Source organism: Colobus angolensis, unplaced genomic scaffold (genome assembly GCF_000951035.1).
Source record: "Colobus angolensis palliatus isolate OR3802 unplaced genomic scaffold, Cang.pa_1.0 Scaffold250, whole genome shotgun sequence".
Taxonomy (NCBI): Eukaryota; Metazoa; Chordata; class Mammalia; order Primates; family Cercopithecidae; genus Colobus; species Colobus angolensis.
The window spans coordinates 146,517-157,357 of record NW_012115711.1 but is presented as its reverse complement, the minus strand read 5'-3'; the positions used below and the strand labels follow the sequence as shown (position 1 = coordinate 157,357).

At 50.0% G+C, this 10,841-nt stretch overlaps 1 protein-coding gene across 2 annotated transcripts in view; it reads right to left on the bottom strand.

Annotated features, from left to right (window-relative positions):
• Window positions 1-797: 797 nt before the first annotated feature.
• The window catches only part of GPR173 (G protein-coupled receptor 173), a 28,067-nt gene continuing 18,023 nt past the window's right edge, over window positions 798-10,841 (bottom strand). Inside the window, exons 2-3 of one of the 2 annotated variants that reach the window (XM_011946554.1) lie at window positions 9,703-9,825; window positions 798-4,929 (exon numbers count right to left, since the gene is read on the bottom strand). In XM_011946554.1, the coding sequence (XP_011801944.1) occupies window positions 3,711-4,832 (1,122 nt within the window). In that variant the 5' untranslated portion in view covers window positions 4,833-4,929; window positions 9,703-9,825 and the 3' untranslated portion in view covers window positions 798-3,710. The remainder of the gene's footprint in view (window positions 4,930-9,702; window positions 9,826-10,841) is intronic. The other variant, XM_011946553.1, reaches the window with a different exon arrangement.

Genomic DNA, 10,841 nt, shown 5'->3' with positions numbered 1-10,841 from the left:
CCGCTTCTGCCCCTTCCATCCCCCGCTTCTGCCCCTTCCCTCACCCCACTTCTGCCCCTTCCCTCAGCCCCGCACCGCTTCTGCCTCTTCCCCCACCTTCCACTTCTGCCCCTTCCCCCACCCCCCACGTTTGCCCCCTGGGTGAACTCTGCCGTCGCTCCTCGGGGGCTCGGGCTGCCCTACCGCCTGCGCCTGCAATTTAGGCACCCAGGGTGTTTGGTTTGGGGGCCAGGTTTTGACGTGGCGTTTTCCATCTCCGCAAAATGGCCCTACAAATAATAATCACACACACAGAAAAGTAACTTCCTCTGCGTCATAAAAATGATTGTGATTCAGCTCATTTGCTAGAATTTTCTAGCACTTTCTGTCTCTTCTCCCCCTTTCCATCCTTTCCTCTCCCTTTCCTCCGTGTATGCTGTATTTTAAGATTTTTCTTTTTAAACCACAGATGGATGGTCTTTTGTGAGGCATGGTGGTGGAGGGCTGGCTTTGGTGCTGGGATTCACATCATGGGTGTGCCCCTCATTTTGTAACCTTAACCAAATCACTGCCCTTCTCTGAGCTTCAGTTTTCTCTCCCCTAAATTAGGCATCCCTGAAGAGAGGTGTGGGTAACTGCCCATTGCAACCTTGTCGCGGAGCAGAGAGGAGACCTAGGGATTCATCATCAGGGGACTGGATAAGAAAAATGTGATATATGTTTAAGATGGACCACTAGAATGAATTAGATCTATATACGGCAACATGGCTGGATCTCTCAAAGACAGAATGTTGAGTGAAAAAAGAAACAGAACAAGATTTATAGTACAATACTGTTTATGTAAATTAAAACACACAGCAATACCATACATTTTTCACAGATACACATATATGTAAATAAACACATGAATGGTGGATTGGAAAGACATACGTTAAATACACGAGAGTGGGTGCCTGTGTAGGGGGTAGGGAGGATGGGATCAGGAATGGGTGATGAAGGGGACAAAACTGAAGACAAAAAAATAAAAGGGCCTCACATGGACCAATGATGATATAGTGTGCCAAGAACTGAGGAGTATGGTCAACTCAATTCTGTGCACCTGAGAGAATAAATAGATAGTAAATTCACTGTCTAGGGAGCAGGCTGGCTGGGTAGACTCCTGGGCTTGGGTTTTTTTCCCCATGACATCCCTCCCTCTAAATTTGGTCAAAGCTGACCAGTCTCAGCTGCATACAGTGGCTCCTAGGAAGGGCTCCCATCACAGACTGAGCAGTCCTTCCAGAAGCCATTACTTTGTGAGGGCCATTTCCTAATCCCATCAGTTTCACTCACATTTGATCCTCAGTTCCCAGTCCCCATTCTCCATGGTGGTCCAATTTTAGGAACACCTTGTTTGAGTTTGGAAAGGAGACTGAGACGGGGTTGAGATGGGGGCTACAGGCTTTGTGAGGAGATGAGGTTCTCAAGTACCCTGGCGGCCCCAGCCCTCCAATGCTCAGAGCCTGGGCCAAGGGAGACCCATCTTGTGAGATGGGAATCTACTCTCTTGCTACCTACCTATGTACAGTTTCCAAGATCCATCTATTGACCACTCTACTTCCTACCATGGGACATACTCTAGTTTGTCTCCTCTCAACTGTGGTGTGTGTGTGTGTGCGTGTGCGTGTGCGTGTGCATGCATGCACATGCTGTATATGTCCTCATATACAGGCATTTGCTTACGTGTGTGCACCGGGCAAGTTTTCCTCAGAAGTGCCTCCCCACACAAAGTCACACAGACACACACTATCACTCAATCATGTCTCTCCACATGTGGTCACACAGACAGGACACATGCGCACACACACACACACACACACACACACACACACAGTTAGAAAGAGAAAACATCCAATATAGCATTGTTCATTTCAGTTTTCCATTTACAAAATCCAATGGTGAATCCAGGCAGTTAGAAAAAAGAAATGGAGGAAAACCCTCCTGAATGTACCCTAACTACCCCCCACCCCCTTGGTCTTCCCACCCCACCCCCTCGGAAAGGCACCCCCATCACTATCGCTGAGAGAACAGGCTCCCCCACTCCCGGCCTCTCAGCCACTCTGGCCTGCCTTTCCAGGGCCACTCCGCAGCCAGGCTCATTAATGTCTCTCCTGTCTAGAGTGCCCTCCCCATTCTGTATGGGTCAGGCTTCCCCAGTTCTGGGGCTCTCTTGGGGTAGGGAGGGAGTTTAGGACAGGGACTTCTATAAATAAGGGAAAGGGGGATGGATAAATACAGATTCCGGCCCCACAGGAAGTGAGGGGGGACAGAGAACCCAGGTAAGACCAGGGCAAGGAGTGCCAGCTTGGCTCACCAATCCATAGAACAGGCCTCAAAGTAAGCCCAGAGTGGACTCCACCCCCCGGGAGGGAGGCTTGGATCTCTCACCTGGAGAATCTGGCTGCAGTCTGCTCCACTTTGGGTGTAGGTAAGGGTGGGGGAAGGAAGGGGAAGGAGGGTCATTGGGAAAAAGGATGTTTGGGGCTCAGGGCCCGGTTGGCCAAGGGCTACTAAGGAGGGGCTTGAGGCCCCTGAGGCTTGAGGGGGACAAAAAGAGGTCAGATAGGAATGGACTCAAGTCCACAGTGCCTTGGAGTTTGTACCACTATCGGTTACCAAGGCCCCAAACAAATTTTCATTTTCAGAAGAGTAGAGTGAACCCAAGAGACAGTTCTGGGGTTGAAATCGGCTCTGACCCAAGTCTTTGTGGTCCAGCTACTCTGGGGAGTTCAGCTCCCTCCCTACACTTTCCTGGTGGGCCACTCCTGTCTGTATGGCACCCACATCAGTCCTAGTGGGGCTGGAGTGGATTTCCATCCTCAGGAAGAAGAGTTGGGGGCTGGGGATCCTGAAGGCAGCGTGAGAGAATGTGACCAAGTGTGGGTCTCTTCAATTCGAGGAGTTCAGCTCACATCCTACTCTTCACCTAACCTGGGCCCATCCTTGGGACCCTTCTCCCTACTCCCTTGACTTCTCCAACAGATGCACAAGAACCATTTGGAAGGTCTGGACATGGTGGGGAGGGAGAGGAGACTGGGCTTGGGGCAAGGGTTGGCCTAAAACAACATTGCACACGACATAGTAATTAAACATCCCTGCTCCATGGGAACCCAGCACCCCCTTTGGTCCCTCTTGTCAGCAGCCTTGGACCACTTTCTCCCTAAACATCCAGGCCTTGCTAAAGGACTTGGAAGGAGAGGGTGCATGGGAGCAGAGGGGGCAAAAGAGCTCTGGAAGTCTATTTTACAGGACAAATTTCTCCCTTCTGGACAGTGTCAGAAGGAGAGACATTAAAGTAAGAAAGCCTGTCTCCTCAGCTGTTAGTAGAAAAACCTGCATTCTCAGTTTTCTTTTCTTTTCTGAATTGTCACTTCTGATTGAGAGAGAGAGAGAGAGAGAGAGAGAGAGAGAGAGAGAGAGACAGAGAGAGAGAGAGAATGAGATTGTAGAAGTGGAGAAGGAGGCAGCGGAGACAGGCCCCACAAAACTAAATATGCCTCTTTCCCAGTCCCTCGCCCAGTCCTCCATCCTTGGGAGGTGTTGGCAAAGGTGCCTAGATTACAGGTGGTTCGAGGGGCTGGGGCTGGAGCTCAGAAAGGAGGACTCCTGTATGGGCCCCTACCCTTCCCTTGCTATTGGCCCCATCACGGTGGCCATGAACTTCTCTCTGCCTGTCTGCCTACCAGCCTGCTTCACATGACACAGTAGGGTTCTCTGGGAGCCGGGGCACCTCCTGTGCCCCAGCAGGGGGCATGAGTCCTCAGGCACTTCTTGAGGTCCTTGTTGAGCAGGAAGCAGACAATCGGGTTGACGGCAGCCTGGGCGAAGCTCATCCAAACAGCAGTAGCCAGGTAGCGGTGGGGCACAGCACAGGCTTTCACAAACACTCGCCAGTAGCAGGCCACGATGTAGGGTGACCAGAGGAGCAGAAAGAGCAGTGTGATCGCGTAGAACATGCGGCCCAGCTGCTTTTCACCCTTGACCTCGTCCATGCCCAGTAGCCGCCGGCTGGCTGCATGCCCATTTTGCCGGATACCCAGCAGGGTTGGCGGCATGGGCCCACGGCCAAAGCCGGCGATCCAGTTGGCAGCCGCCTGGCCGGTGGCCCCGGGACCATGGAATGTCCAGTTCTGGCTGATGGCTGGCACCATCTGCACTGGCTTCATCTTGCGGTGACGATACTCGAAGAGGAGCAGCTTGCCATAGACAGCATGTGTAGCTGCCATGAGCACAGCCAACATAAGCATGAAGCCCAGCGTGTCATTGGCCTTGAAGTAGCGATGCTCAAAGATGCACTGGTCCTCCTCCCGAATAAACTTGTAGGTGCCCACGTCAAAGACAGGTGGGAAGGCCATGGCCACAGACAGGGTCCAGGCCATGCAGATGACAGCTGCGCATGTCCAGAGTGTCATGCGCTTGGCGTAGAAGCGGTGGTGGGCGATGGCCATGTAGCGGGTGACGCTGATGCAGAACAGCATGAAGGCCGCATGGAAGCAAAAGAGCACGGCCATAAAGGCCACAATCTTGCAGCTGAGTGCACTGAAGGTCCATGAAGAGCCGTGGCGCACAGAAGCCAGCACAAAGGGGAAGCAGACGGCAGAGCGTATGCCATCGGCCAGGCACAGGTCCAGCAGGAAGTAGTAAGGAGCCTTGTGCAGGGCACGCTCCTTGAGCACCAGCAGGGACAAGATGGCGTTGCCTGCCAGGCTCACACACATAATCAGTCCCAGAAGTACCAGCTTCACATAAGCCGATGCAGACGGCGGGGACAGAGCGCCGCTCACCTCCTCAGGCTCTCCGGTGGTGTTGGCCATACTGAGGGTCAGGGGCTACTGCCAACCCTACGGGGTCAGCCAGTCCGGTACTCGATGGGCCCGGGGGGGCTCCATGAGTTGTCCTGCTACATTGCACCTGCAAATGGGAATGAGCGGGGGAGACACAGACACAGAGAGACAGAGAGATGAGGGCAAGAGAGAGACAGAGAGGGAGAAAAACACACAGGCGTGCAGAGACAAAGTGGGAGAGAGAGAGAGAGAGAGAACAAAGAGAAAAGTGGCCACCAATATAAATGGATTGAGATTGACACAGAAATGGAGGGGATGAGAAAGAGTGAGGAGAGAGAAAGAGAGGGGAGAGAGAGACAGACAGACAGGAGACCATGAGAAACAGATGGAAAGGAAAGATGAGGAAGAAACAGAAAGGGCAGGGTTAGTGTGTCTACGAACCCTCCCCAATTATACCCTGGCTGGTGCCAGGCCCTGCCCCTGGACCACTCCTGCTCCTACCCACTCCTTGTCAGGTGAGGATGCTGCATTTCTCTGGATGTCTTTGGTTACCTGTTTTCTCCATTAGTGGATCTGTGGGGCAGGGATGTTGGTGCAGCTCTTCTCCCTCTTTGCAAAGCGCTGAGGTTGTGTTCAGACTTTTTTTTTACTGTCACCCATGTAAAAAAATACATTTTACATCACAAACCCACTACACATACACGCACGCACACACACAACTCAACCAAAAGTTTCACAAAACAGTACTGAACCTGTATGCAATGTACCCCATTCATTTTTATTCTCTTTCATGTGTTCATAAAATGCTGGTACCACTCACTTAATAGATTTCTTTATTCATGATGGGGAATGTGTTTAGTATGCTTGAGGAGCAGCAGGAAGACGAGTGTGGCAGGAACAGTGAGAACAAGGGAGACAGTGCTGGAAGGTGAAGTCGCAGAGGTGCCTTGGGGCCAGATTGTGTAGGGCTGTGGGCCACGATGAGGACTTTGGTTTTTATTTTAGGTCAGGAGGCAAGTATGTGTGATTATAAACATGTAGGTATGCTTGTGCATATTCATTCATACACTGAAAAAATATTTATCAAGCATCTACTGTGTACCAGGCACTGTTCTAGGTATTGAACACAGATAAAGATCCTGGCCCTTGTGGAACCGACATTCTAGATAATAAAGAAGAGACACGGGTGAAGTATAGTGTGTCAGATGATGACAAGTTCCTAAGAATAAACATAAAGGAGGGAAGGAAGATAGGAAGTGCTAGGGGTGGGGAAGATGCTGCAGTTTTAGATGAGGTAGACAGGGGAGGCTTCACGGAGGAGGTGTCATCTGAGCATAGACCTAAGGGAGGTGAGAGAGTGAGTCATGGGGATATCTGGGGGAAGAGAAGTTCAGGCAGGGGGAACGGCCGCAGCAAAGGCCCTGAGGTGGGACTCTACATGGCATGTTTGAGGAAGACAAGGAAGTCACGGTGGGTGGAACACAGTGAGTCAGAGGAATGTGGTGGCAGGTGAGGTCAGAAAGGTGGTGAGGTCAGATTGGGGAGGCTGTGGCGAGGGCTTTTTCCTCTGAATGAGATGGGAGTCACGGGAGGATTCTGAGCAGAGGCCAGATGTGGTATGATCTAGGATGGAACAGAATCCCGCTTGCTGTTGTGAAGAGCAGGGGTCATGTGGGGTGCAGATGGAAGTAGGGAAGACTACTCAGAGGCCCCTGCAGCAATCCAGGTGACAGATAATACCCCCTCCATGCCACTCTCCCTATTGTGTTTCCTAGAATTTCTCTCTTCTAACACACTATATAATTTACTTTTAAATTTTGGTTTATTGCTTGCCTTGTCCTATCAGAATGAAAGCTCCACAAAGGCAGGAGTTAAAGACTCACTGACTCTCCTCTGAAAGAACACTACATAGCACATCATGGTAGGCTCTCAGTGACAATATATCAAATGAATTGATTGAGGGATTAAATGGGCTGGGGCTGTGGGTCAGAGAGGGCACCCTGGAGACATCCAGGCAGGATTCACTACAAGAGCAGCCTGCGGGGTACACCTGGCAGTGAGAGCAGCGCAGCAAAGCTGTGGGAAAGAGGAGAGCTCTGGGAGTGTGGGGATGTGACTAGGTAACAGCACAGGTCCCAGGGGGAAGGCAGTGAGGCAACTGGGCAGAAACTGGGGAAGCTCAGGATGATTGTGGGGGCTGGGCTGGGGCTGGGCTGGGATTAGGGGGTGCAACTTGAGTGGATGTCTTCCTACTCCTTCCCTCCCAGGAAAAGTCTCCCCTCTGCATGTTTTCCAGCTCAATCCAGCCTGGCCTGCCACCTGGGGCCTGGCCTTTTTTTTTTTTTTTTTAGAGAGAGTCTCGCTCTGTTGCCCAGGCTGGAGTACAGTGGCACAATATCAGCTCACTGCAACCTCCGCCTCCTGGATTCAAGTGATTCTCGTGCCTCAGCCTCCCGAATAACCGGAATTACAAGCACACGTGCCACCACGTCTGGCTAATTTTTGTATTTTTACTAGAGACAGGGTTTTGTCATGTTGGCCAGGCTGGTCTCCAACTCGTAACCTCAAATGATTCGCCCGTCTTGGCCTCCCAAATTGTTGGGATTACAGGCGTGAGCCACTGTGCCCGAGCCAGGCTTTTTGATGGCACCCTGAAATCTCAGAGCCCATGGCAGGAGGCCAAACTAGCCCTTGGAAAGTGCTAGGGCAGGGCCTGAGCAGAAATGGGGCTGGTGAGCTCCCTTTCAGCCCTTCAAAGCCTGACAGCCCCCTCAGACTGTGGAACAGCCCACAGCTGGGTGAATGTAAACACACACACACACACACACACCCTCTCTCTCTCTCTCTTACCTGGAGGGGAGGCAGAGGGAAAAGGATAAAGACAGAGAGAGACTGAATGTAAGAGAGAGGCCAGAGAGATACAGAGAGAGAGAAGGAGAGAGAGGTGTGTGTGACAGAGACAGATGGAGACATAGGAGGGAGAAAGAGACAGAGAGAGAAACAGAGAAAGGGGAGAGATCCTTACATACAGAGAGGAAGAGAGAGACGGAAAGGGGAAGAAGGGTGAAAATGAGAGTGAGAAAAAAGAGACAGAGGCACACACAGAAACCAGCACGCCAGACAGAGAAGGGAGAGAAATAGAGACGGAGAGAGAGAGAGAGCTCAAGAGAGAGAAAAGGAGAGCAGGGAGAGGGAGAGGGCTAATGCCATGAAAGAAAGAAAAATACAGACAGGGTGGGGTGGGGCAGAGATAAGAGAGGGGCGCTGGAGAGAGATAGAGACAGAGACAGAAATAAAGATGGAGATAGAGAGGGAGACACGGAGAGCCACACTAAGACCGAGAAGGTGGATAATGCGTAGCCCTGAGTCTCAGTGAAAACAAAAGCTAAAGATAAAATAAAAACCCCCACATCCCCCGAAACAATAGCCGCAAACAAACAAAACCCTGGGAGAGCTCGGGACATGTTACAAACAAGTGAGGGGAGGGTCTTCCTCCGCAGACTGGCAGCCGCAGCCCGGGCCCAGCTGAGGCTCAAGACGCGTGCATACACAGAACACGCGCACACCTGCTCGAGCCCAGACACCTGCACACCTCCTCCCCCCATAAACAGTCTACTGCTGTGGACACCCTCAGACAGCAACCCGCTCTTGCATGAGGAACGCGTGCGCACGCATGCAACACACATTCACACATACGCACACATGCACAGGGAGGCAGAGGTACGTCTTGTACTCTGCCGTGTTCACACAGGTACGCAATGTACCCTCTTCGAGCGCCAGCGCTTCGTCCTCAACAAAGGCGTTACTGCCCTCTAGGGGACATTTTAGAAATTTGTGTAGGAGCATTTTTGATGGCCAATGCTGGGGTGTAGGGTGTCCTTCCGACATTTAGGAGTCGGGGAGGATGTTGGCCATCCAGTAATATGGGGGACAGTCCCACGCAGCCAACATGTCCCGCATCCTCTAGGACTTTGGACTTTTAAGTAAGTGAACCTAGAGTCTATTTCACAGATAAACACCATTTTTTTCTCTTGATTTTAACATACCCCTAATTATCCAGGAACGTGGCTGTCATGTAAGTAAAGAGGAGGCTGTACTTTGGTTTGGGATGAGCTTTCCTTAGAGTTGTTTACTATTTTAGGAAATCTCACCTCCAAGGCCTGTGCCTGTCATTTTCCTGCACGTCCTGCCTCTGATGTTTCCCCTTCTCCTAAATCCATATTTACCCAGTATAAGACATTGGGGGTCGGGCACAGTGGCTCACGCCTGTAATCCCAGCACTCTGGGAGGCCGAGGTGGGCGGATCACCTGAGGCCAGGAGTTTGAGACCAGCCTGACCAACATGGAGAAACCCCGTCTCTACTAAAAATAAAAAATAGAAAATTAACAGGATGTGGTGGCGCATGCCTGTAATCCCAGCTACTGGGGACGCTGAGGCAGAAGAATCACTTGAACCTGGGAGGCAGAGGTTGTGGTGAGCCGAGATTGCGCCACTGCACTCCAGCCTGAGCAACAAGAGCAAAACTCCGTCTAAAAAAAAAAAAAAAAAAAAAAAGAGACATTGGGAGCCTCTAATTACTTCCTTGAATCTCCTGGGGAGTGTCATGCCCAAGCATTTACAAATTGAAATACAAATCATTTTCTTATAAATCATTTTCCTTTTATTTCTTATTTGTATTTTAGTTAATACAAAATGGATATTGTATAAAGTATGGAATTTCTTTTTAAATTTACATGTGCAGAGGGCCGGGCATAGTGGCTCACACCAGTAATCCCAGCACTTTGGGAGACGGAGGTGGGCGGATCGCCTGAGGTCAGGAGTTCGAGATCAGCCTGGCCAACATGGTGAAACTCCGTCTCTACTAAAAGTACAAAATTAGCTGGGCGTGGTGGCATGCACCTGTAATCCCAGCTACTCGGGAGGCTGAGGCAGGAGAATCACTTGAACCCGGGAGGTGGAGGTTGCAGTGAGCTGAGATCGTGCCATTGCACTCCAGCCTGGGCAACAAGAGTGAAACTCCATCTCAAAAAAGAAAAAATTACATATGCAGAGAGATTATGTTACTTGAGAACTTCATTTCCAGACAGTAAAGGGGTGTTACAAAATATCCGTTACATAGAAGAGGGTACTGGGTATGAGAGGGCTGAGAATTGTTCACATACACAGACACACTCAGATACACACTCATGCACACACACACACACAAGCAATGGTCCACAAAACCACCTTTATAACTCCCCTAACACATACATGGATGAACGAGATCTCAAACACTGACAGATAGGTACACACAAGCAAACTTACCCACATATACTTTCATTCACACAGACATATATATACTCATTGACCCAATATAGCTGATTATTCAAATCCTCTCACATATTCAGACACAACACAGATATACACAAAGTTGTATATTGATATTGTCACATATATAAACACTGTCACAATATTAACACTCAGATTCAAAGTTACTTACATATGCCAGCAGGCTGACATGCACTTGAACCCTACCACGTGTGTGTATACAAACACACACACACACAAACACACACAGGTATAGTACATAGAATTCCCCTCAGAGACCTACAGATATATATGCACTGAGAAAAAAGCAGGCAAGTAAAAAACTGCTCACATATACACACACACGCTCTAACACAAAGAGACGGATTCAAACTCTCTCACATAGATCAGGTGTGCTCACCAAGACAAGTATGTATATCCTGGTACATGTACACACACACACCCATTCACATATACACTCCCACCCATGAACAGACTTATAACAGCTCCAACACACACACAGAGAGGCACACTCATACACTTTAGCAATATGCAAAGAAACACAAAGATAAAAATTGCATATTGTACATATACAGACACACACAAAGACAAGTACACATGGGCAAACGTGTACACATATAAACTTGCTCACACACAGATACACTTAACTGATATACACATCCTGCAACAGGTATATCCCTAGAGCCAAACCTGCTCATGTGCAGAGACCAGCTAACTCTTTTTTTTTTTTT